The 27,874-nt window shown below is 44.5% G+C and overlaps 1 protein-coding gene across 1 annotated transcript in view; it reads left to right on the top strand.

Annotated features, from left to right (window-relative positions):
* Positions 1–6,364, top strand: part of CMYA5 (cardiomyopathy associated 5) — a 48,784-nt gene extending 42,420 nt beyond the window's left edge. The window contains exons 10-13 of the mRNA XM_069775951.1: positions 2,523–2,656; positions 3,438–3,537; positions 4,597–4,773; positions 5,730–6,364. Of these exons, the coding sequence (XP_069632052.1) occupies positions 2,523–2,656; positions 3,438–3,537; positions 4,597–4,773; positions 5,730–5,982 (664 nt within the window). The 3' untranslated portion in view covers positions 5,983–6,364. The remainder of the gene's footprint in view (positions 1–2,522; positions 2,657–3,437; positions 3,538–4,596; positions 4,774–5,729) is intronic.
* The last annotated feature ends 21,510 nt before the right edge of the window (positions 6,365–27,874 follow it).

Raw genomic sequence — 27,874 nt, 5'->3', positions numbered from 1 at the left:
TGACCTATTCTGCAGTTAGCTGGACCCCAAATCTTCCCTGAATACCCATGATCTGGGATCCAGACTCCAGAATATGAATACCCCAGGTCTACTCATTACACCAGAATGTACCTGTCTACTTGCATTTAGAAATAATTTTGTGTTTTATTAACTAATCATCAGTTAAATAGCACATAGTGAAAAAGAAGATCTCCTCATTTCTTTGGAAGGGTACTGATTTACACGGCATTTTCCAGAAGACAGAAGAAGGACTCATATAGAGGCCATCACTATGCTTAAGACATGTTGACCTACATGATGCCACAAATTGCTTCTGATAAATAGCTTAGCATATCCTCCCTTCATCTCACTTAGAACTATTTGCTCAAAACTTTCTGGTGTTCTGTGCTTCAGATTCACATCAAAGATGTCAGGGTGGTGCTTTTAAGGAACATAGTGGGTGTGACTTTTCTAGGAAGCATGGACAAATTTCTTCAAAGTTAAGTGCCCACTACTTTTCCCCTGCCTTTTCTTCCATCCTGGTTTTCCTTTGTCTTACTTGTTTTATATTTGCTTCCTTGCCCAGTTCCTATCTTGTATGTTTATTTGACTCATCTTCCCTTTTTCTCTTGTCCTCTATACTCAGATGAGCCTTTTTCCTCTTTCAAGTCTAAAGAGCTCAGGTTGTCATCAGGAAAATCATCAGGTTGCACCTTTTCCTGGAACCCTTCAGTAAGAACCGACCAGCCTGACAAACTCCCAGGGTCTTGCTGAAGTGCTCTCACAGTCGGGGCTTTGGTTAGTCACGGGGATGAAGCAAACCGTTCAATTGCTACCGTGTTTGGGCAACCCACTTCTGTTTACTGCATCAGTTCCAGCATTAATGTAACACATTCCCCAAAGGTGGCATGGCTCTGCACTGATCATGCAAGAGCCCCAAACTCTCTGAAATGATTTCCAATTGAAAAAAACAGATCACAGGAGCACCCAGTGCTTTTTCTCAATGCTTTCAATCACTTTAAATGACATCTGTCAGTACAAAATGCCTGTTACAGACTAATCAAGATGATGCACCAGTCTTTCCCCAGGATGCCATCCACCTAGACACAGAGCTCTATGTGGTGTTAGCAGGAATTTGGTGTCTGTAGGGCTGTGGAATTTTACCTTTATGTCATAAATGCAGCAGAAGCAGGCACATCAAAAATCCTGATGGATGAGCACTGGTTATTCTTCAGATTATACTGCTCTCTGGTGGGAGATATGGAGAAAAACAGTCACTACAAATTAATAGCAACGATCTGATATGACTTCTGACTTGCCTGCCTTACCTCCTCTGCGGTCGCAGTAATTAGTGCTGGAATAGGTAATTTGTTTAATTTAGCTTCCCGTAGAGACATTACCTGCAGGACGGAGGCCATCCTGGGCTCCACTCTCAAACCTGAGGTGGAAGGGAAAGTGCCTTGCATGCTCTCGAAAGGCACGTCTTCTGTTCATGAATTGAAATACTTGCCTTGAAGATTCCTGTGAGCATTTCTGGGAGGAAATTATCTACTTTATACAGATAAACAGTCTTTACCTGCAGGCATACAATGCAGTGGGTATATACTGTCTGGCTTAGCTGTTATCATACAAGGCAAAAATGGGGAAAATCAGGATCCAGTGTATGAGAATTTGTTAAGCCAATCTTTCATACTCCTGACAATATAGAAAATAACATTGGCATCTTTCTAGCCATCCAAAGTACTTTGGCACTTCAAAGCACCTGTGAAGCAGATTGAGCGGGTGCTGATTCTTGCTTTCCAGTAGGTGTGAAGACATCAGTGGTTGAGGTTGTGGGGACTGGAGTTTTGAGGCACCACAAAGGGGACACTTAGTCAAAACAGGGCACTGTCCAAAGGCAGTTCCCCTGCTGCTGCCTCTTGCAAAACCAGCCTGTTAGAGTGCACAGCACCATGAGGGAGACAAAGCAAAGACTTTGTTGAGGAACTGTTTGTGAGTTCATAATAAGAAGTGTGTGGTTTCTGTGCAGTCTCAGATAAGGGTATCGGTTGTTTTGAATCTGGAGCCTGTGCCCAGATAGTACAAACACAAGTGCATTCACTGTCATGCAACTGAATTAATTAAAAGTGCTTTTCTTCTTCAGAAGCTTGTTCGTTTTGTAAAGCAGACTTTTCACAGGAGGCAGATGAGAATTTGATTCTGCGCTGCTTGCATTCTTTGTGATGACTTATGCTGCAAAATGAACATAAAGTGAGCATTACAACAAATGACTGCACTGAGTGAGCAGGTGGTACAGGAACAAAAGCCTGAAAATTTGTCAAAGTTAAGGAGGGTTGGTCCCTCAAGTAAAATGCCAAAGCTCCTACATAACCCATTTTTTTGTGAAAACAGTGTTCACGTTTCCAATCTGGAGTTTCTCTGTGGTGCCTGTTGTTTCAGTAATCAACAATACTGTTAGGTGGCTTGGCTGTTTACATAAATCAGCTTTCCTGGATTGGATATCTGCATACATTTTCATGTATGAAAATCTTCAAAATTTGCAGATCTTTTGCTGGTATAAGGACACCTGAACTGAAAGTATCCCTGGAGCCCAATGTGAACTACTTCTTCTACTTGAGGGCTGTCAACACATTTGGGACAAGTGAACAAAGTGAAGCAGCTCTCATCTCAACGAAAGGTAGATCACCATTTTCTGATGTCAAAACAATGGGATGGAGGGGCAAAGCAGCCAAAGATGGCATATTCCTCTGGAAATCATACCTGAACTTTCCAATATGAGAATAAGCAAGTTATTGAGGTAAAAGGGACCATATTTTATCTGCTTAAAATTAACACAATCGGGGACTACTTCACTTGAAGTTTGTATATTTATATCAATGTAAAACTGATGCAACCTCAGAAGCAAAAATGTTGAATTCTGTCACAGATATGAAATGATTAAATGTTCTTCAGGGATCTCAGTTTGTTTGAGTTTGGCAGAGCACATTCTGATAAAAGATGCCATGACCTTAAAAAAACCCCACACAATTAAAACCTTATGGACTTTTGGTTTCAGGGATAAGGAAGCACGCAGAGCAGTTTTAAAATGTAATGGATGATTTAAACTTCAAGGTTTCTAGATAAATAGTGTTAAATCATGTATGGTTCTTTCAAACCAGCCTCAAAATTCAAATTTGCTATTTTGAAAAAGCAATTGATTGAAAATTATTCAACCTTCTTAAATATGGAAGACTTCTTCATCACCTAGCTACATTTCTGAATATTAGACTGCCGTCCCAATCGGCAGCTTGGAAGACTCCTTGCATTCGCACCCCATTTTTTGTCATTCCTACCTGCCAGCAGACACAACTCTGTTCAGCTAAGATGGCAGTAATTGTTGCTTAACATTTTATGATGCATCTTGTGTTAATGTTGCCAGCCTCTCAGAACTGGTGTTTCTTTGTCATGAATTGTACCAGGAACTCGATTTCGCCTGCTGAGTGACACAGCCCATCCCGCTTTGCATATCTCCTCCAATGCAACAGTGATTCACCTTCCTGAGAAAACCAAGTTCACTGGGTGAGTAGCAGCATGACGAGCACGACCACCATATGGAGTTCAGGATGGGCCCCTCACTCTTATTTTTGCCTATAGGTAGCTTTCACATGGCGCTAACTAATTTTTGTGGAAGAACTGAGTCGTTTCAGTCATGCAGCCTCTGGACTTTGTGTGATTGACCCTCATTTCAAGCACTGCAATATCTCAATAAAGCCAGCAGCAGCATTGATGCAGGGGCTGGGAAAAGTTCAGTGTCACACTGAGGAACTGCCAGAAAGTTGAAGGCAGCGGTACCTAGTGGGACTGCTGGGTTTGCCTCAGTCCATGGTCACTGCTTAATCCTTCATAGCACTTCAGTCTCAAAGCAATTTGTTGCTGCCCTAAGAAGGCTAGATTTGTGGGCTTATTTTTTAATATATTGTGGCTAGAAGTAATCCGTCTTCCATACTTTGCTCCTCTACTGATGGCATTATTGGCAACGTTTTCCAAAGCATCTGTGGCTTTGGAGAGCTAGGAAGTGCTCCTGGGATATGTTTAAAACAGTTTTATCAGGCTATCTCCATCCATTGCAAATGTGATTTATTTTTTTGGCATATTGATATCAGTCCCATCATAAACACAGGTCCACTTGTATAAGTTGTGTCACACTGATATGGCTTCTTCAAAGGTAACGAGGTATTACTGGTTTAAGCACTTCTTTTACTCTTACAGCTGAACACACACAAGATGTTTGTCTCTGTGCCTACTTAAAACAGCCATACTTTCGGGTTTGAACGAGCCTTCTAAATTTGAGGTCCATTTTTTGCCTCCAAAGTTACCTTTTCTGCCTTTTGCTAGCTTCAAATAATTTTGGGTAAAGTTGCATGTTTTTCACTCCTTAAGATGAGTCCATCTTAGTGCAAAGATGAAATTACTCTCAGTGGCAACATTCAAATCTTTGATAAAACCCTGCAGTTAGAAGAACAGTGTACAATCCATTAGTAATTTTAGGTGCTGCTGCATGACATGGCTGTAAGAAATATCACAATAGGGTTGATCTACTACTACACTTGCTTTACTGTACATCTCTCCCACAAACAGGTTTCCTTCAGTCCTGGGTGAACTGCTGCCTGCTCGGGGATGTCATTACTGGGAAATCATTGTCTCTGCCTGCAGAAGCTACAGGATTGGGGTTTGCTATGAGGCAATATCACGGAGCAGTGTTCTGGGGCTGAGTGATACTTCCTGGTGCATGCGGTGCTGTCCTACACAAACCAGGTAAAGCTGTGTCAGTCTGGTTGCTTGGGAAGTCACCTGTCCTTCATGTAAATAAAGCTGGCCAGCTTCAAGAATCAAGAGATAAAAGGGTTCACCTGCTTTCTTTCTGCAAATTTGAGTAATAAGAAAGGGACAACTACAAAGGAGTTTTAGACCTCCTCTTAATTAAAAAAATCTTATCAAGCACCTTAAAAACTAAAATTAATCTCAAACAGACCAGTTTACTGCCCTTCACACAGCCGGTGAATAAAACTTAAAAAAACTAATTTCCCACTGCTTTGTCATTCCAGGCTCATATCCTGAACTGCTTCACAAAATCTCAGCAAGTGTATTTATTTACATAAATGCAGTCTTTTTAGAATCTGTTTTGATCTGAAGGAGCTGTCAAGCCTCCATAGGGAATGCCTTCTCCTGCCTTGTCCTTCACAGTGATAGGCACCCACATGCCACTGTGGCAGGACTGCAGGGTGCTGGGGTAGACTTCAGCAGGCCAGTCCCAGGCAGCTTGGAGGTTTGTAAGGCGTAACCCTGTTGGTGGTGTAAAGGTGCTCTTGATCTAAATACATGTGCTTTTTTTAGTGTGAAATCATATAGATGCATGAACATAACTAGCTAAATGAAACATCTGAAATGCAAAGGGTTTTGCCAAAGCAGAACTCATGCTTAAATCCCCACAAAGACATGTAATAAGAAAGATCTAGATGAATATGCTTACAGCAAGTCTGCTTTTACCCTGAGAGTCCACAGATGCCAAGCAAAAGGGCTAATCAGCATGCCAGGCAGGGCTTTGAAGCGATGCCACAATCGCTTTTTTTATGTACTGAGCAAGATGCTGTTGCCACGTGATATGCTGCTGTATGTAGCCACCTGTTAATAGGTGGGAATTAAGCTGCAGGTTATTTCTGGTAAATCACCATGAAGAGGCTCACTGTATTCTGGTTTCCATTTTCCCACAGCTTGCTTTACAGATTTCTTCACACCGGTGTGATGAGCGATGTCTGTGTGACAGAACACCCAGCCAGGATTGGCATCCTCTTGGATTACAGTGGCGGCAGACTGTTGTTCTTCAATGCAGAGAGAGGACTGGTGCTGTTTGCCATCAGGCACAAATTCACTGACGCTGCTCACCCGGCCTTTGCCCTGGAGAAGGCTGGAGTGCTTACCCTGCGCACAGGCATGGAGCTGCCGGAGTTCGTGAAGCACAGCTAATCTCCTGCTTCACACTCTCAGGAAAACTGACAATTACAGCGTCAGGGGACAGGGAGGCGAAGGGGGTTGTCAGGGAGGGATGTCTAGTTTTCACCGATGAATGCCACACACACAGCTCTCCCCCACATCATCAGTGACTGTAGTTAGTGCTCAGCCACGTCATCACCCTGAGCCTGGAGAGAAAATCTACTCCTTCAGATAGAGTGTGCACCTAGTGATATACACAGAAGTGCTTTTCAGGGGAAAAAAAATGTTTTGTTAGATAAGAACATTAAGAGCAGGGGGGGGGAAGGTACTTTCCCTGTGAAAATAACGACAGTGCTAACTGCCTTTTTAAAGTTGATGGTGAGCCTGTGTATAAAATAAATGCATCTCTCACTGCCATACATGAAAGCCATGATTTCGTCATTTGCCAGGACAGTCGGAGCCTGAATCCAAGATGATATGTTTGAAAAATGTGAAAAAATTTCAACAGCTGAACCATTCTGCAGGTTAATATATCTTGTGTTATTGTTTGCCAACTCTTTTATTTAAATGCACAAATTAAGAAAGCTTGGAAACTTAGAAATCTACATGTTTCCAAAATGAGTGAGTCCCAGACTAGTCTTCATAACAGTCATGTAAAGTTTGAGTATGCAACACTTACCTACCCTGCTCACAGCAGACTAACAGACAGCTACCTGACTGTTGTCAGTAACTATCTGTGCCTGTAAATAGGTACTCATGAAACACATGTATGAGGAAACTAGATACTAGTGGTAAAAGTCTTCCCTATGTTTTTCATCCTCAATTTGTTGGCTAGGTGGTTTCAATGGTGAAGGAAATGTTGCCACCTGGGACCTTAGAGAAGAGTTAAATTGCTAGCAACCTTCTTGTGTATCACCTCTTTTCCATCACTGCTTTTTACCTTTGCACTTATCGATTTGGTGCTCTGAATTTCAGGCTTGCGGACATTTTCCTGCATCTGCCCCACTCCCTCCTGTTATCTACACTAGTACCAGCATGACACCAGTGAGGCATGGTGTTTCAAGACCATTGAAACAGGCAGGCTAAAAATGGCTGGTGCCTTCAAAGGAATAGGATGCAGATTTTCCCCCTTGGCTTTTTCAAAGCATTTTTCTAAGCACTTCACACATCGGTGGTATGGCTGCCTTCCTGCCTGCCCCAAGGGCTGAACGCATGGGTGCCAGCAGTGCTGAATTCCAGTGAATGTTGGGGCGAAATTAATCTTAAGGCAGGCGGGCATTGCTTTTCATGCTGTGCCTGCTCTGGAGATTTCTGCCACAGGGGACTACACTGCCAGACTCGTTTCTGAGCTCAGCTGAAGAGCTGTACTCCCCACAGTAAAGCAGATTTCAGAAGTCTAATGGAGAGGGTTTGCTTCTGAAAAGAGGACTTAAATGAGTTACAGGGAGGCTTCTGCTTTTTATGCTCAGAGGAGGTGCCTGCTGCTGCTGTTTTATTTATGATTTAATACCACCAAGGCATGTGCTTGCTGCGTTAGCCTGCTGTATGCTTGGTGTCCCAGAGGACCCACGCTCCACACTGTCATAGCTTGGGGTGGTTAAGGCAAGAGAAACAAGATCCTGTGACCATTTATTTTAAGGCAGAGCTCTTTTTGGCATTTCAGTTAAAGAGTGCCAGTCCTGGTGCCTGCCGGGAAGAGAGGGGAATGAAAATGCAAGGTAGCGCCCTGTTGGTTCAAGCAAGTGTTCTATAGAGATGTGGAGGATGGTGAGGAAAAAGGTCCAGGGCTAACTGGGAAAGACAGACAGAAAGGGTATTGAGGGTAGCGTTATCATGAAGGCTGAGGAGGAGGAGGCAGAAGGCAGGCTGAAAACTCAACAGAGCAGATGGTGATAAACTAAGAGGCAGGGCAGTGGTGTCGGCAGGGTGCGTTCCTCATGCTCCCGCAGCCAGTGAGGTCACCGGAGGTTTGGCTATCTCCAGAGCTTAATGTGGTGCTTTGAACTAAACCTGAAAAATCCCAGCACTGGGGCAATTTTACCTGCATTCTCCTCACCCTGTTGGCTGCTGTCCCAAATGTGGGATTGCTTCACGGACACCATCATGATGTATTGCCAAGGGGACAGGCAGTGAGGAGGAGAGCAAAATGGCGTGAAATTATTTGGGTGGCTTTTTCAATGAAGTCAAGAGGCAATTGCCTTGTCAAAGGCAACTGAATATTAGTAAATAGTGGCTTTAACACGAAAAGTGAAAGCCTCGTCTATTGCCATGCATTATTAGTCAGATACTACCACAACATTTGAGCTTGGCAAAATGTTTTTATTGGGGGCACCTCATTCTTAGAAATATTTCATTCATTTTGAAAAACTGCCTGACTCTGTTTTCTTGCTAGTTTTTGTAAAAGGTTCAGCTTTTAGATTGGGCAGTATCAAAAAGTGTATTTACTGTTTATATGAAAGCTGGATAAATTATTTTAAATTGAAAGGGTCACTAATTTGAATGTCTAAACCTGGTCTGCATTAAGCTATGCTGGACAAAAAAAAATGCCTAGAGACAATATCCTGTTCAGAGAGATGGAACAAAATGCACACTAAACAAAAAAACAGTATACAAGAGTTAAGATTCAATATAGGGAAAAGATTCATATTAGTGAGGAAAGCAGGTCCTGAAAGCCACAGTTAAACTCCTAGGACTTATAATACATGGTGTAAAATCTCCTGCCCTTGGAAAGCCTAGAGGTACCTCCGCTGTGACCTTTTACTTGCCTGATGGCTATGAAGTGGCACCAAGTTCAGGAATTCACTTTCCAGAAGGTAACTGTCCACAGACACTTGAATGTACAGTGCAGTCCATATGACTTTGCATTCAGATGAACTGAGATTTTGAGGCTTGTTGCATCCATTTTTTTCTCGCCATTGTAGTTTGTAACAACATGCTAGAAAAGAAAGACAAAAAACCTCCCAGTCACTATTTTTCTTGCGCTTGATGAATTTAGCATTTAGAAATACCTCAAAAACAGCAGGACTTGTTTCTCAGCAAAGGATGTTCGTTAGCTTAGCTGACAGTAACTAAGACTTCATGCAAATGCTGGCAAGGTTGTATGGTATGTGTACACGTTCTGGTCATCATTCCATGCTTAGAATTACATAGAAATACATTTTAAGAGTTACACAAAGAACTGTAAAAGAGTTCACCAGTAATTAGGCATTTATTTTCATCCTGAAGGTACAAAAGCTGATGCCTAACACTGTAAGTATTGTTAACAAATATTTGGACTGATCTGAAACACATTGCCTTAAAAGGAACAATTTCTTTTCCCTTCAGCAGTTTTTAGATTAGTCTTGCAAACCCTTGTGCACTCATGTGAGATTATAGGCCTGACTGTAAGAAGAAAAACAATGATTTCTACTGTCAAAGTAGTGCTGAACTGGAATATTGCTAATATCAGTAGTGTTGACGCACAAGCCTCACTTAGGTCTTTCTGCTCCAGAGAGAGTTTAACGTTTCTGTGTGACGTCAGGTGGAGGAGCTTGGCAATATGTCTGCAAACTGCAGCATGCATGCGGTGTGTGTGCATGCAGGCACAACCTTGCCCTTGCACCAGCTCTTTTTAAAAAGGGAAATGTCACTGGAATATAACTGTTTGTGCTGAAGATGATCTAGTGACACCTTACTTTAGAAACAGGTAGATTAACACACACACTCCCCCATTGTGGGACTTAATTACACATTATCAATAAGCCTGTTGTAAGACATAGACCCAATAAGGCACAGTACCAATAAATTGTTGCTAAATCCACTGTACTGTGACATTGTCGGTGATGTACACGTGAAATACAATTTCTACTAGCACTGCTGGGTTTTGAATAGGTGTGTAAAGATGGACTTAAGAATAATAAGAAATAATGGTCCTTGTGAATCATCCTCATTTCAGAATAATAAATAGGACCTCTGCCATATTGAGGTTTAAACTGAATTTGAAAAATCACATCCTGTGGTGGAATCACAGTAACATTACTGTCATTTCACTGATGCATTTACTAGCTATCAAGAAGCTCAGTACGCTCAGATAGTCACACAACCAGCAAGCGACAGCATCTCTTCCAGCCACGTGCTGTGGAAGAGACATTGAACTAGAAAAGTGCCTTCGTTTTTCATGTTGAGTTTGTCCAATTTTTTGCCATAGTGGAAAGTAGCATTTGCTGACCAGGGACCACTCTGCAGCACAGATCCTACAGGAGTACAGCCTGGAAGGAAATGGAACAGGTGTCCATCCCAGACACTGCAATGATTTTGTCAACTGTTAAAAAATGCATAATTTCAAGTGCAGTTCCACTTTCCACTCTGGAAAATATCTGTGCAGAAATTACACCTTCCTTTTCAGGACTTGCATTACAAATACACCATATTTCTAATACATGCTTTTCTCATCCCTGAAAAAACTGTGCTGCAAGCAGAGATGGAATTCACCCATAGCACTGTTAATGCAGTAGTCAACTGAATTTCAACCTGCCAGACCATAACCACACTACTGAGTAGTGAGCAATGGAGAGCTGGACCCTGGCCACAACAGGTACAGGAGAGAATTGGCTTCTGTTGAGCAAGCAAGAAGCCAGTGTGGCTTTTAATGCTGGGCTGGCAAAAGGAGACCTTTATCTGAGCATCACTTTAGATAGCCCAGCCTTCTGTGGTTGTAAAAATCTATCTCCCACCACTTCATGAGCCCAGCTCAGAAGGCATGGTGCATACATAGTCCCATAACTCTTATTTTCACATCCACCATGAAGAAGAGAACCGTATTTTGAAGTAAAATTAACAGAGATTACTTTACCTAATTCTGTAATTGTGTGTTACATACCTGCCTGTCTGCTTCCTGCTATCTTTTAAAAAAAAATTACTGAAAAATGATGCTTGTAGAATGAAGCACAGTCTTCAGGGGAAAAAAAAGTATCAAATACAAATAAACTCTGAATACTTTGCAACAAGGGAGGGAGCTTTGCAGGGTGCTCCAACAGCATCTGCTGGTGTTGGTGTGTCACACTGGCTGCTAGTATCATTCTCTTTACCCACAAATGTTTTTTTCTGGAACACATATTAATAGAAATATTATATGCAAGATGTGCAACTAGCAGTGTAAATAACTATTAAATGAATGCTAGTGCTTAGGAAGTAATCTGTATCAGTATTTAATGTACTAAGTGAGGGCTTTCCTTTCAAAGCAAAAAACATGTGTTAAGTAAAGAGTTTTCTGTGTTTCAGTCACAGCAGATTTACACAGGAACACATACTAATAGCGTGCCCAGGTACAGGAAGGGCATTACTCTCTAGAGTATAAAAGCAGATTTTGGAAGTTAAACTGGGGCATTTCTTGGAGGTTAAAAAAAAAAAAAGTCTATTGTGTCATTGAGCCTAAGTTAAAAACTGCATTTTTTTAGCTCAGGGCCATATACTTCTATTACATGCTTCCCCAGCAGAAATTGATGCTATGGTCTGCCATTGCAATGCAGCAAGACTCAGCTTTGCTGCATGGCTTTGCAGTTATTTTTGCACATGTTCAGTAAGTTCAGTGGACCCTGAATGGGTTGGGCTTGCTCATCTCATGTGGTTCATTTGGTCAATTAAAGAGCAATAAATCAGGTAATTCCTTGAAGTGTGGGATTCCCAGGACACCTGCATATCCATGGTGGAAAAATGCCATCAGCTTTTCTTCAGTTATTCTTCCACAGCTGCTGGACCCTGGAAATCCTCACAGAAGGAGCACAGCAGTTAGAGTTCATCTGAACAGTATTTCTGCTGCAAGAAATGTTCATGCTGGAAGTGCTTACTTTGGGCCTTAATCATGCCTGAGGCACATCTTCTGCTTGGGTTAACAGGACAAAAGTAGGTAGGTCACTTTCAATTTACCAGGAAAAAAAAAAAAGTCCTCTTCCCCAGTTACTCCACCAAGTACCATGGGGTTATGGCCCACTGTAAGGAAGCATTTGTTATTCTGCTACTGAATGCTCACTTTCCAACCGCTTTGTAGTGTATTCCTCATCTCTAAAAAAGCAGTATCTCTGCTAAGAGCAAAAAGAGTTACAAGAAATCCCAAGCAGTTATAGAGAGTGTACACTTTTACCCTTGTTTTTCAAACAGGACTAGAAATAATTTAAGGTCTTCACATCCGTAAAACTCTTCCCTTAATTAATATCGTTTTGATCTTGAGTTAAACAGGTTGGCTTTAACTTTCCAAGCTTAAAATAATGATCTGCCTTTTATAGATAAGTATCTGTGGTTTAAGTTGGTTCTGTTCATATACCGTCTTGAAACTGCAAAGCAGCTCTATTATCTGCAGTGCAGTGGTTATGGAGGACATTAAAGATTACAAAGTAATGGATTAAAGGAAAAGGCATTGTGGCTGTAACCCTCAAGAGGATGCTAACAAAGCAGCAAATCCATGACTGGCACCACCCATGTGTAGACAGCAGGTTGTTAGCATAGGGAAGTGAAAGCTTGGAGATGTTAGAGTTGTAACCTAAGGAAGACATGAATGCTGACTTTTACTGCACAAAGAAAGGAGTGAATAGGCAAGAGAGATATGCTGGATGTTAGGACCAGGGGCTTATTTTTGTAAACCTGTAACGGAAATGTAACAGCAAGTCTAACTTCTCTTTTTAATGTATAGTTAATTATACTGTATATGAACCCAGTGGAACACATACATATACGTTGGAAAAGCAAACGTTATGTCAGAGTTGTGGCACTGAAATGGCTTCAGAGCGACAATTCCCACAGTATGGCTAGACATAACCCAATTCTTTGGATACCCCCCCACAGCTGAGAGGTGTGGAACAGCCGTCCTCAATTCACTGCCTGCTTCAGCTGAGAATTATGGTCTGTTTTGTAGACAAAGGAGAATAAAACTGCAGAAACAAGGTTAGCAGTGAGAAGAAAGACAGATGCTGCCAGCAGGGCCAGCTTTTTCAGGACTGCCACGAATGGAGCTGCTGAAGAGGACCATGATGCTGGAGTGCAGTTGTGCTTTCTTAGCAGAGATGCAGCAGAGTAAACTGTTAAATCACCCCTCTCAGCCCCTGGCTTCTACATTTATGGGAACAAAAAATTAGAAATGACAGAATGGCAAGTTTCAAACCAGGTGGCAGAAATAGTACAGAATGTGCTGGCACGTGAAACAGCTGGTATCCACAAAGCGACAACTCCTAACCACAGCTGAAAGTGGTAGTTAAGTGTCATGTGCACTCGGCTTACAGCAATTTCACAGCTATGCATCTCTTGCTGTAATTCTGGAAGAGTGCAATTATTGTTCTGCAAGCCTCACTGAAACTTGTACCTTCCCGTTTTGACAAACAGGTATTTTTTTAAATAAAAAACTGCTTCACAAGGAAATTCTTGTCTTGATGTGTGCAACTAGCACTCTGTAATCCCCTCCATGAGCTTCCCTGTTCTCTCCAAGGAAGGGGAAGGTGCTTGTACCATGAATTCAGGCCAGCTCTGGTATGGCACCAGGGTGTATATTGAGACCAGTTATCCTCAGGGTACTCAGTCCCCTGAGCTGGAAGACAGGGACAGAGAGCAGAATATAGCCCCCATAATCCAGGGGGGAAGCAGCTAATGACCTGCTATGCCACCTGGACACTCACAAGTCTACGGGACCAGATGGGATCCATCCAAGAGTACTGAGGGAGCTGGCAGAGGAGCTTGCCAAGCGACCCTCCATCATTTATCAGCAGTCCTGGTCAACAGGGCAGGTCCCAGATGACTGGAGGCTTGCCAATGTGATGCCCATTTACAAGAAGGGTCAGAGGGAGGATCCAGGGAACTACAGGCCTGTCAGCCTGACCTCGGTACCGGCGAAGATTATGGAGCAATTCATCCTGACTGCGCGCACTTGGCGTGTGCAGGACAACCGGGTGATGAGCCCAGGCAGGATGGGTCCATGAAAGGCCAGTCCTGCTTGACCAACCTGATCTCCTTCTACGACCAGGTGACCCGCCTAGTGGATGAGGGGAAGGCTGTGGATGTTGTCTACCTGGACTTCAGCAAGGCCTTTGACACTGTCTCTCATGGCATACTCCTTGAGAGGCTGGCGGCTCATGGCTTAGACAAGTGTACTCTTGGCTGGGCAAGGCTGGATGGATGAGCCCAGAGGGTTGTGGTGAATGGAGGTAAATCCACTTGGCAGCTGGTCACAAGTGGTGCTGCCCAGGGCTCAGTTTTGGGGCAAGTTCTCTTTAACATCTTTATCAGTGATCTGGACGAAGGGATCGAGTGTACCCTCAGTAAGTTTGCAGATGACACCAAGTTGGGAGGGAGGGTTGATCTGCTTGAGGGCGGAAAGGCTCTACAGAGGGATCTGGACAGGCTGGACCAATGGGCCGAGGCCAACTGTGAGGTTCAACAAGGCCAAGGGCCGGGTCCTGCACTTGGGTCACAACAACCCCATGCAGTGCTACAGGCTTGGGGAAGAGTGGCTGGAAAGCTGCCCGGCAGAAAAAGACTTGCTGGTCGACAGCCGGCTGAATGTGAGCCAACAGTGTGCCCAGGTGGCCAAGAAGGCCAACGGCATCCTGGCCTGTATCAGAAATAGTGTGGCCAGCAGGAGCAGGGCAGTGATCTTCCCCCTGTACTGGGCACTGGTGAGGCCGCACCTCGAGTCCTGTGTTCAGTTTTGGGCCCCTCACTACAGGAAAGACACTGAGGTGCTGGAGCGTGTCCAGAGAAGGGCAACTAAACTGGTGAGGGGCCTGGAGCACAAGTCTTATGAGAAGCAGCTGAGGGAACTGGGGTCGTTTAGCCTGGAGAAAAGGAGGCTGAGGGGAGACCTTATTGCTCTGTACAACTGCCTGAAAGGAGGTTGTAGCGAGGTGGGTGTTGGTCTCTTCTCCCGAGTAACAAGCAGTAGGATGAGAGGAAATGGCCTCAAGTTATGGCAGGGGAGGTTTAGATTGGATATTAGGAAAAAATTCTTTACTGAAAGGGTTGTCAGGCATTGGAACAGGCTGCCCAGGGAAGTGGTGGAGTCACCATCCCTGGAGGTGTTCAAAAAATGCGTAGATGTGGCACCTCAGGACATGGTTTAGTGGGCATGATGGTGTTGGGTTGATGGTTGGACTCGAAGATCTTAAAGGTCTTTTCCAACCTAAATGATTCTATGATACAGTATATCATCCCTCCTGAATGATGCCTGCTTGGTTAGCAAAGAGTATTTGGTTGGCTCACCAGTGTGGTAAGCATACTAACAGTCACCCAATAGCTTGTCCAATCATAGAATCATAGAATAGTTTGGGTTGGAAGGGACCTTTAAAGGTCATCTAGTCCAGCCCCCCCCTGCAATGAGCAGGGACATCTTCAACTAGATCAGTTTGCTCAGAGCCCCATCTAACCTGACCTTGAATGTTTCCAGGGATGGGGCATCTACCACCTCTCCGGGCAACCTGTTCCAGTGTTTCACCACCCTCACTGTAAAAAATTTCTTCCTTATATCTAGGCTGAATCTACCCTCTTTTAGTTTAAAACCATTACCCCTCGTCCTATTGCAACAGGCCCTACTAAAAAGTTTGTCCTCAATCCTGTATACCTTTCATGGATTAGCCAGTACATGATTGCTTTTTACTTTTAAAATGCTTATACTCTGCTTGCAGTATCCTTGCACCCACCAAAAGTAACATGTACAACCAGTAACATCTACAAGTAAGCAAACTAGAAGCCATAGCAAGTATCACATTTTCTCTCTCATTTCTCCTGCAGCCTGTAGTGACAGCACTGATTTCTGTTTTTGCAAGTGTCTAATTCTGTCATAGTTTAAGCCCAGCCAGCAACAAAGCACCACGAAGCTGCTTGCTCACTCCTCCACCACCCTGTGGGATGGGCAGAAGAAAATAGAAAGAAAAGGTCATGGGCCAAGGCAAGGACAGGGAGGGATCACTCACCACTTATGGTCACAGGCAAAAGACAGGTTCAACTTGGTGGAAAAAACAAAATCAATTTAATTTACTACCAATGAAAGCAAAACAAGGATAATGAGAAGTAAAAACAAATCTGAAAGCACCTTCCCCCACCCTTCCCTCCTTCCCAGGCTCAACTGCACTCCCATTTTTCCCTAATTCCTCCCCCCAGCAGCACAGGGGGACAGGGAATGGGGTTTGGGGTCAGTTCATCACAGCTTGTCTCTGCTGCTCCTTCCCCCTCAGAGGCAGGACTCCTCACTCTTCCCCTGCTCCAGCGTGGGGTCCCTCCCACGGGAGACAGTCCTTCACGAACTGCTCCATTGTGGGTCCTTTCCACAGGCTGCAGTCTTTCAGGCACAGACCGCTCCAGCATGGGCTTTCCCACAGAGTCATGGCCATCTTGGGGGGCATCCCCCTGCTCCATCATGGGGTCCTCCATGGGCTGCAGGTGGGCATCTGCTCCCCCGCTCCCCTCCATGGGCTGGGGGGGGACAGCCTGACGTCTCACCACGGGCTGCAGGGGCATTCCCTCCTCCCCCCCCTCCTTCCTCACTGACCTCGCTGTCTGCAGAGGTGTTCCTCTCACATCCCACTCCCCTCTCCACTGCAGGTTTCCCTTCTTAAATCTGTTATCCCAGAGGTGCTACCACCATTGCTGATGGGCTCGGCCTTGGCCAGAGGCAGGTCTGACACGGAGCTGGGGAAGCTTCTAGCAGCTTCGCACAAGAGCCATTCCTGTAGCCCCTCCTCCACTACCAAAACCCCACTACACAAACCCAAAACAAATTGAAAAGTGACTGCAGCAGTGTGAGAAGCACTCTCACTTTCTCCTACTTTAATCTACAGCGTCAAAGTATGCATGTGTGGGAGTACATCATCCAAATATGGCTTCACAAGAGGGACTGAGAAATTTTTAAAACACTCTTTTCTCTGATTTCACTCTGGAATGACCCCAGTGCCCCTGATGAGTATTTGGGCAGTTATATGCAGAACACAAGTTCTTGTAACTGAGATTGAGGGGAGAGGAAGAGTTTGTCATTTTCAGAAAAATGGGCTGTGTGGAACTTCCAGGGAGAACAGCAGAAGATAAGGTAATGTTTCTGAGCCACATAATTCCGAGTTACTCAGTAACTCAAATGAGATGGTTCTGTATCTTTCATTATATATGCTGCTTTGGAAAACAGTGCCATTTCCTCTTGAATGCCAAAGGTCTATCAATCTAAAAGCTCCATCACCTAAATCGCAGAATGGTTGCCATTAGAGGGGACCTCTGGAGGTCACCTTGTCCAACCCCCCTGCTCAAGCAGGGCTGCCTACAGCGAGCTGCCCAGGACCATGTCCAGGTGAAGATCTTAGGGGATGGAGGCTCCACCAGTTCTCTGGGCAACCTGTACCATTGCTCCGTTACCCTCAGGGTAAAAAAGTGTTTCCTGATGATTCCTGCCTCACAGCCACAGTGTTTGCAGCTGGAGGAGTTGAGCTGCTGTTACAGAGAAGAGTTAGAGAAAGGCTGAGAGGGCTGTGACTGGAGGATGACAGGGGCCATTTGGGTGCGGAGGTGCTGGCAGGAGGACCCATCAGGGACAGGGCTGTCAGCATGGCCTCTGTCCATGGCACCCGGCTTTGCAGGCCTTCGGGACAGGTGGCCCAGCTGATGGTCAAGGGGCTTGGACAGCTCTGCCCTGGGGGTTGGAAGAGGGAGGTGGGGAAGCTGGAAATCATTCCCCGCAGTAGCTGGCATTTTCGGTTTTGAAAAAAACACACCTGAAATGCTTCTGCATCTTTATTGACTGGCCATGAAACTTAACAGCCGCTCTCTCAGCGACCGCAGGTCATAGCGGTGAACGGGTCTATCCGCCGGGTTGGCCGGGCGCTCCCCTGCAGCCTGACGGGCAGAGGTGTTGGAGCGCCCTGGAGCTGCGTTACCCTGCACCTCTTGGCCCCTCCCTGCAGGCCCCCTTCTCCCAGTGGCACGCTCGTTGTTGTTGGGCCTTGGGTGCAGGTGGTAGCGCTGCTCCGGCAATCTGCTGCGCACCCGCTCCCTAGCCGGGATCGTCTGCCGGCAGCGGGATAAGCCGACCACATACTCCTGGTAGTCGTCATCCCCCCTCACCATGTGCAGGATGCGGCCAAAGTGCCTCCTGCAGAGTGGGCATGCAGGTCTTCTGGCAGCCCACTGCCGGATGCAGTCGAAGCAGAAGGCGTGGAAGCATCCGTCGACATAGGCGGTGTTGTTGATCTCACCCAGGCAGATGATGCATGGGTGATCTGCTGCTGCCTCCTGCCACCCTGCCCGCTGCAGCTGGCTGTTGGTGGCCCTCACGGGAGACCTGCTCTGCTCCAGGGCCTCCTCAGCACTTGATGTCATGTCCTGCCAAGAGAGATGTTCAAATTGCCTGAGTGTTCCTGGCACTAGGAATGGAAAAACAAAGAAAGACCCAGAAAGTGGTGGGAGGGGGGGGTAAGGACGTGCTGAAGGGTCTACTTGCAGGCTGAAAAGCAGCAGCAGAAGCAGCCCTGTGGGACAGCCAGCACCAAGGGCTGCCCTCCCCACCTGTCTGTCCCCCTTGGCTCCGCCCAGGTGACACTGCCCCCAGTACAAGACCCCCCACCCCTCTGCTCCCCCCAGACAGCCAGCATGACTTGAGCTAGGACAGGGTACATAAAGGAGGCAGGGAAGGCAGAGGAACTGGCTGGCAGTCTTCAGTGGTGCCCACAGCCACAGCACAGCTGCCATGTGGGACCCACAGCACCCCTGCCAGCCAAGGCTCAGCACAAAGGCAGCCTCCCCAGGTCCTTTTCTGTATAGCTGCTTTCCAGTCAGTCAGTCCCCAGCATACACTGGTGCTTGTTCCTCCCCTGAAGCAAAACCTTGCAGTTCCCCTTGTTGAACATGATGATGTTCCTTTCACCCCCATCTCTCCAGCCTGTCAAGGACCCTCTGGCTGTCAGCCTGACCTCTAGCGTATCAGCCACTCCTCCCAGTTTTGTGGTATCAGCAAACTTGCTGAGACTACGCTCTGCCTCATCATCCAATTCTTTAATAAATATGTTGAACAATATTGCACCCAGTATTGAGCCCTGAGATACACTGCTAGTTACCAGCTTCCAACTGGACTTCATACTATTGATTATCATGCTGAATCCAGTTGCCTAAGCTCTCAAAAAAAGTCTCCCGTCTAACTCCTTCAAAAAAACTATTTTAAGGTGCTTCAGTAAAATTAGCACTATATAATGGAAACTTTGCATGTAATCACATCTCAGTGGGATGTTTGAGTTTCACCATGACATTCTGGTGAGGCAGATCCCCAAGATTTTGTGGAGGTCTAATGCCCACATAGTTACTGCTTAGCAACCAAGAGCATCTTCAGAAGAAAGCAAATCCTTTGCAGCCTGGGACTTGGTTGCTGTGACTTCCATCCAGGAAGGAAGAGGAGAGCTGAAACTGTGAAGTGAGTGGCTTTCCGCACATTCATCTCCAAGAAGATACCAATGGCTTTATTCCTCACATCATGATGTGTGTCACTATCTGAACGAAGCACAGCTCAGAGCCAGCCACTGCCTTGCAGACTTCCCTGATGCTCTGGGGATATGAAAAAGGCTCATTTCCTTCCTCAATAAGATTATTGCTTATAGGTCTGCAGCAGGAGTCCTTCTCTCAGAACTCAGGCTGTTCTGAAAGTCTGTCCTCTTTCATACACTTCAGTGTTCATAATGCCCACATAGCATTAGCCCAGCCTTGAGAAACTCTGGCCATGTACCTAGTGGGGAGCTGGGGCCAGCTGAGGGTCAGTACTTGTTTGGTGTAACAGGGATTTGTTCCCTCACCTGTAAAATTACCACAGGAGACCTGCTCCATAAGGTGCAGTGTCTATTGGTCTTCTTCCAGAGCTCTAGAGCTGGCCTTGCAGAGAGACAGATGAAGGCAAATAGTAATTGCTGAGCCAGACTGGGAGGAATGATTATTTTCCAGTGAGTAATAAGCATGTCCAGAGATGTCTGACACAGTCCATTCAGAGTAGGCTCCAGCTGCAGGATCACTGGCAAAGAGATGCTTGTCCTGGGTTATCAATAGTACCTGAAGTTGGACTCTCATTGATACTTTGCACCTAAGAAAAGGTGCAGAAGAATATGTGCTCTTGCCCTTTTATTCCATCTTTCCCTGCCATGAAAACAAGACACTGTATATGTAGAGGAGACAAAAGGAAAAAATGTGCTTCTCAGCTATGTTTCAAATGTTCTCTGTGTTAAAAACTGACTCTAAATCTCTGATAGCATCCTAGCTAACTTATCTCACACTTCTCAGTTTTTCTGTTATTTTCATTATCCTTTAATAGGTCTATTCTGATGTGTGATTTACATTGTTCTGCCACTTCTTAGTGTCCTTTCTGTAAATATTAAGAAGTTGCCTTGGAATTCCTTCTATAAATATTAAGGCAGTCTTAACCAGCATCTTATACAAGGTTGGCAACATTTCAGAGCCATTTTTAGACCCACAGTCTTGAAGAATGGTGTGCAGTATTCATTGTCACTTTGCTCTGGGAGGTTCTCTTGTCCCATAAGATTTTAAGTTCTGTAACCTCCCTCACAAACAGTCTGGTACTTGATGTTCCTAGTGGCTCCAGACTTTCTCCTTGTGCCAAATGTAAATGTTACTTGCTATGATATAAGCAGTAGCCTTTCTCACAAGCAACATGCAGTGAGATCTATTTCCTTCCAGTTTGCAGAAACTTTTTTACATTATTGTGTCTCTGCTCAATTTTTACTTTGCTTACATCCAATTTTTATTCTATTTTCTCAGAAGTTATATTTTCCACACCTCTGAACAGCAACTTTTCCTTCTCTGGAAACTCTCCAACTGGTCTGCTCTTTTTTTTTTTTTCCCTGACATCTACTGTCTAATACAAGAGAAGGAGACCATCTAGTACTGAGTCAAGAAGAGTTTTTTTCCTTAAGTATTACTTATGTTTACATACTTCCATAAAATGTTTGCCTTTTGTCCAATAGCACAATGCTGTTCAGCTTATGATCCAGTGAAACCTACAGAGCCATTCCTGAAATACTGCTGCAAAACAAGTTTTTCCCACCCTCTGTAAATGTAATTATATTTTCTTACCTAAGTATGGGGTATTCGTCCTTGTCCTTCAGGATTTCCACTGTCTTCCTATTGTTAGGGTAATTTGGAGCTCTGCATCTGCCTTCCAACAGCCTTGTGTCACTGTAACTCTCATCAGGGTCCTGTGTAGGCTCCTGTTCCACCACCCAAATCACTGAAGTTGCTCTGGAGTAGCAGTGGACTTATAACTCTCCTGGATGCCACTTCCTGTTTCTCAGAGGAAACTTCTATCTGTGTATTCTGGAGATAAGAAAACACGTGTTTTCCAATAAATAATTTATAAATAATACATTTTTTTCAAGAGTCTGTTTTATTTCTGTTTCTGGTCACCTGTAGTCCGTACGGAGGCAATGTGTGGCAAGAACAGAACTGTTGATCTGCACAGAAAGTGTCAGGACCAAAGATTAGCTTTATCTTTGCTTTTCCAACTGGAGTGTCTCTGTTTTTTTCATCTGAGAAGGAATTTGAAGGTTCCCAAATCTACGATGTTGATGTTTTCAAACAGATATTATGTCTGGTAGCTGTTGAGAAGCTCATTTAATTTCACACAGATATGGCCTTCTATTAGGACAGTTGTGCTGTATTTATGTTTTGTTTTCCTACAGAGGGTGAGAAAGAAAACAGGGCAACATTTTTTTCCTTTCTGGTATGTGATATGACAAACTAGTACAAAAATATTGTTCAGATGGAGCTATACAATTCTGGGAAAAAAACTATCAGAAATGAAGGAGATTACAGTAGGAACACCTCTCAGTGGTATTGAAAGGGAAATCTAGATCAGCTTACTGACAGTTCATTCACCTTTATGCTCTCATAGCAGTGCCTGTATAGAACTAGGAAAGATGATTTTCCAGCTCATATGTGACTTTGCCATTCTTGGACCAGCCTGATCCTTCACATAAAATAAAGAAGCCCTGTGGCCAGGTGCCATCAATACCCAACAGCTGGGATTAGCCAGAAGATGATGTTCCAGCCATATCCTATTTTCTTTACCTGTGCTGCAGTCTTGGTGTGGAACACAGCAGCGCACTGCCAATAGCACTGTTCTATATGCAGCACCCAGGGCATCTGCCTGTGCTAGACATGGCTTGTCTTTTCTTTTGTGATGCAAAAGAGGTAGTGTGGTCCTGTGCGTGTCACAGTGATGTGCACTTGTACAATTAGTTTACATTGTTCTCTGTCAGATGAGACCAGTGGTCATACCCTGTCCTGAAAAGCATTTAGTATGTGACATGCAAGAAAAGACCTTGCATGACAGTTCCAGAAGGAAAAACATGCAGAGGAGATCCAGGCAGTCTCACCCCCTTTTCTGTTAGACACAGACTGAAAGAACTAAGAAATAAGTGAGTATCCAGATCCACTTAGCTGAGGACACTGACTGTGAACTGGAGGCCAGGAATTGTACCTGTTAAGCAAATGTCTAATAGGTTTTGGTTGGTTCCAGCTGCTGTCATTTGAAAGTCCACTCTGAGCAAATTGTACTAAAGTATTTTGAAGGTACGGCAATGTTTCTGAATGCATGCAAGGAACAGTACCAAAAAATACCTTCACTATGTTAATGACTTAAGTCATTAGCTTCTACAGAGGCTAGCTTCCGAATATCATTCAAATACCAGGCCATCTGAGTCAGCCTTGATCATCTCTTTGGGAAAAAAAAATCACTCCTTTGCTGAAAAATAGCATGAGAGAGGAGTGACCTCACAATAACTCTGCCATTCCACAGGGCTGGGGATCTTGGTGTGGAGCACAGCACACCTTCCCGAAGCTTGGGATGGGCCATCTGGCAGTCAACTCCTTTATGCCCCAATGCTGCAGGTGCTTAAAAAGAAATTTTAGTCTCCATGATGCTGTCCTTTCCCCTCTGCACAGCCTAAACTTCTTTTTACTTTGTGCCCCTCTTCCTTTCTAGGCAGCAGCAGCCACCACCAATGGAGCTCTTATTTATTTCTCCATTTGACTTTTCTCTGATGCCACTTGCAGTTAAATGCCTCAGAAAATCTAGGCCAGGCTCTGTGCTGACTGAAGTTGAGCCTTTGGGAACAAATGGTAGATTCATACTTGTACTGACTAGCCTGGACCTTTAACCCCATAAAAACGTTATGCAGGTAGTTGCTGCTTCTTAGTTGGCTTCACATTTGGCTTCACACATGTCCCTGCCTGCCACCAGCATCTGAGACCGTGGGCCTCAGGAGACATCTGTGTGGGGTTTTGTGAACCACCCCCATCACACTGCCTCTGCTACGGCTGCAGCAAGCTAAGGCAGAATGAGCTCTAAAGGACTCTGGTCCAAAGGCGTATCCTTAAACTCTAAGTTTATACAGTGTCCCTAACTGGCCACACAACTCCTCACTTCAACATATTTCATCTTGAGTGCACGCACTTGGCATGTGCAGGACAACCGGGGGATCAGGCCCAGGCAGGATGGGTCCATGAAAGGCCGGTCCTGCTTGACCAACCTGATCTCCTTCTACGACCAGGTGACCCGCCTAGTGGATGAGGGGAAGGCTGTGGATGTTGTCTACCTGGACTTCAGCAAGGCCTTTGACACTGTCTCTCATGGCATACTCCTTGAGAGGCTGGCGGCTCATGGCTTAGACAAGTGTACTCTTGGCTGGGCAAGGCTGGATGGATGAGCCCAGAGGGTTGTGGTGAATGGAGGTAAATCCACTTGGCAGCTGGTCACAAGTGGTGCTGCCCAGGGCTCAGTTTTGGGGCAAGTTCTCTTTAACATCTTTATCAGTGATCTGGACGAAGGGATCGAGTGTACCCTCAGTAAGTTTGCAGATGACACCAAGTTGGGAGGGAAGGTTGATCTGCTTGAGGGCGGAAAGGCTCTACAGAGGGATCTGGACAGGCTGGACCAATGGGCCGAGGCCAACTGTATGAGGTTCAACAAGGCCAAGGGCCGGGTCCTGCACTTGGGTCACAACAACCCCATGCAGTGCTACAGGCTTGGGGAAGAGTGGCTGGAAAGCTGTCTGGTGGAAAAGGACCTGGGGGTGCTGGTTGACAGCCGGCTGAATATGAGCCATCAGTGTGCCCAGGTGGCCAAGAAGGCCAACAGCATCCTGGCCTGTGTCAGAAATAGCGTGGCCAGCAGGAGCAGGGCAGTGATCTTCCCCCTGTACTGGGCACTGGTGAGGCCGCACCTCGAGTCCTGTGTTCAGTTTTGGGCCCCTCACTACAGGAAAGACACTGAGGTGCTGGAGCGTGTCCAGAGAAGGGCAACCAAGCTGGTGAGGGGCCTGGAGCACAAGTCTTATGAGAAGCAGCTGAGGGAACTGGGGTTGTTTAGCCTGGAGAAAAGGAGGCTGAGGGGAGACCTTATCACTCTCTACAACTGCCTGAAAGGGGGTTGCAGTGAGGTGGGTGCTGGTCTCTTCTGTCAGGTGGCTGGAGACAGGATGAGAGGAAATGGCCTCAAGTTGTGGCAGGGAAGGTTTAGATTGGATATTAGGAAAAAATTCTTTACTGAAAGGGTTGTCAAGTATTGGAACAGGCTGCCCAGGGAAGTCATGGAGTCACCATCCCTGGAGGTGTTCAAAAAACATGTAGACATGACAATTCAGGACATGGTTTAGTGGGCATGGTGATGTTGTGTTGACAGTTGGACTCAATGACCTTAAAGGTCTTTTCCAACCTAAATGATTCTATGATTCTATGATTCTATATTCTCTATCAAATATATCTTTAAAATTAGAACTAACAAGAAGACTAAGAAAAGGGAAGAGGGAGGTAAAGTGATTTAAAATTCTAAAACTGAGAAGATTTTTCCTCTTATGAATTTGATATGCAGAACATATGGTCCTCCAAAGAAAAAGCTCAGGCAGAAGAAAGGAGCCTAGAATGAGTCTGTATCCTGCTCCCACTACACTGGGACCATGAGGGGCTGAAAGGCTAATGCAATTGATTATTCTGTTAAATGGAAATGTCCATCCCTTCGTGGTTCTGTCTGCAGAGAAAACAGCCCTGTTTTTTAATTCAGAGTTCCTTCTTTTCATTTTTTCTCAGTAACCAGCGTGCAACAAAACCACATTATGTGACACTGAAACACACTGTCATTTGGAAACCTTCTTAGGACACATTTTCATTAATAATGTATTTGTGCAAGAGCTAGACAATTTCTCTGTAATGATGTTTGTAATGGGATTGTTCCTCAAGTAAAGTAATGAAGAAGAAAAGGCAAATAGTAAGATGTCTTATTTTCTTGACCCTAAAATACAGTCTATTTCCAGCCCTCCAGACATTTGCTTAGCAGGTCAGTGTGCTTCTAAACAGCTGAATTGTTCTTCTTCAGAGATTGCTCTGTAAAGCTCAGTTGTTGTTAGCTAAAACCTTAGCCTCCAAAATGTAAAATCCATTGAAATGGGTTTGACCTGTAAGAACTTATTTTCTTCAAAAAACTAATATTTCTCTCTTTCCTCCCCTCTAATGGTGCACAAGTGGTCACTGAAGGACCAGTAGTTCTTTCAACTCTCTGCTAAACTTTTCTTGAAGTCAGTGTGTTACCTGCCTTGGTGGGCACCACAAAACTTGTCAAAAACCCAAACCATCCTGTCTTCTTTCTCTTCTGTATTCATAGCTCTCTTAAAATGCTTTCTAATCTCCCTGGAATCATTTTGAAAGTGGAAGTCAAGTGGTTCTCCTGTGGTACAATTTTAATTCAAATAACTTGGTTACTAGGAATTTACGCTGGCTTGCTCTCTAGCCATTCTTCTGTGGCAGGCCTGTGACAGTGTATTTACAAGAAGGGTTGCTTCTAAAACTAACATCCCAAGCCCATTTGAGATTGGACCAGTTAAAAACTTAATGCTTGCCAGATGCCACAGGGAAAATATTTTGAGGCATTTCCTCCTAAATAAAGTTTTGGACCCTCCATCTCGCAAATCAAAGGATGTTTCCTCAAAGCAAATGCTTTCTATTCCAGCTTTGGTATTATGTTTTGTACTCTCCTTTCAATTTGTTTCATTTGGTTGTACTTAGTTACTGGCCAGCCATGGACATGTGTTTAACAGGCAAAGCACAGAGAGTGAAGCACAAGAGTAGTGTTGAATTTTTTAGAAGCATTTTTCATGGATGATTATCCTATTCTCTAAGCCTAAAAACTCAGGGAAATGACAAGGCTTTGTTTTTTCTGATTGCTTCTGAGCCACTTGGGCTGATCACAGTCACTTTAAAGTGACAAACAACAAAAAGAGAACAAGTTCATTCCAATCACAATAAAAACAAGCGAAAGACCTCACAGTTTCATCTAGAGGTGCATCTGTCAAATTCAGACTGCAGCCATTACAGAAATAGCCATTCAGAAACTGTTCCCTCTCCTCCGCAGAATCGGTCCTCTGATTGCTTATACTCCCTTTCTGCCATTGTAGGACCTTGAGTTTAATAGACTAGCTCCTGGTTTATCCCCTTGTCAACAGCTGACAGTATATTCCCTCATACTCATCCAATGTAGAGGCAGTGCAATAATATTAAACTATGAAAAAGAATTAGGAAGCATCCTATTAACAACAGCATTTCCCCAGGGACAGAGGTAGAAGAATCTGGCTCTGCTGAAGAATAGCTTCTGCATGTTCTGTGGTTTTCATCCTTTGGCTGCTCCAAGTACATGTCTGAAACAGGCCTTTGTGCTGGAAATGAAGTATTGAGAAACTGTACTTCAAAATACTATCACAAAAAGTTTCTCTATACTATAAAATTCCCGCTCTGTATACATACTTGTTGCTGTTACTGCTTTGTGATACTTCTGCATGAGGAAAGACCATTTTTGTAATTAGAATCGAATAAAAGTAACAATGAAATGTAAAAGATATTTGCTGTGTTTTAGAACATTTTGATTTCTGGAAACAGACCACCTGCTGTGTAGGACCCTTAAGTCTCCTAGCTAATAATCTTCTCTCCACTTGGACTAATTTTAGCTGTTGCCACTTGAAACTTTTAACGGTTTCAGCCACCTACTGCTGTAACACAACTTTTCCAGCCCCTCTCTAGCACTCTGGCTGTTCATATATCTGAGGATTATAAATAGTTTTATTTGGAAAATGGTCACTGGAGATGGAGGTGGAGAGACAAGAATCTCTGCGAGTAAATAGATTGTTAATTCCCTTCTGAGCACTGAGCTGCTGATTCACTCCCAATCAGTTCCCACACAGCCTGGGCTGAGTCAGCCCAGAGGGTGTTGTATAGTCAAGAGCAAAGACGATTCAGAGGATTATGGTTCTGCAAAGACCAAAACAGACAAGTGATTCAGGAAGGGGAACTAAAAGAAGAAAAACACATGAGGGAGGGTAAAAGAAAAAAAATCAGAAGGGAAATAAAAATAGGTAAGCAACCCCTATGCTGCCACCTCTGTGTGGGAAACAAAGGTGTTCAAGGAACTTAGAGAAGAAACACAGGTGAATGAAAGGGAAGCAGTGGCTGGAAGAGGAGAAAAGACATTAAAAACCAAAAATAGTATTGGAGTGAAATCATGAGGGGAGCGAAAAAGGAAAAGGGGTATAGGCAGAAAATGGGCTCAGGGACACACTTCCACATGTGTCTCAGCCTAGTCACTGATTTGTCATCCATGTAAGCATGCGCATAAAAGTTTGGATCTATAAATGTCATACTATACATATACATGGGGAGGAAATAGCTGAAGTGAGGCCCTCCAGTCAAGGACTTTCCATCCTTTGCAGGTCAAAGGGCATGAGATAGAAAAAAAAAAAAGGTTCGTATGAGAAATGTGCACTCCACAGATATGTGAACATATCAGGAAGCACATTCACCAAAATTAAAGCCAGGCTTCTCCCTCTGAGTTATCTGTCAATTCAGTGAAGAGGGTGATGTTCCTGGATGCTCTGAATCAACCCGTGGAACATTT

Source organism: Haliaeetus albicilla, chromosome Z (assembly GCF_947461875.1).
Source record: "Haliaeetus albicilla chromosome Z, bHalAlb1.1, whole genome shotgun sequence".
NCBI lineage: Eukaryota > Metazoa > Chordata > Aves > Accipitriformes > Accipitridae > Haliaeetus > Haliaeetus albicilla.
Note: the sequence above shows the minus strand (reverse complement) of the source record. Positions and strands in the feature narration are given on the sequence as shown.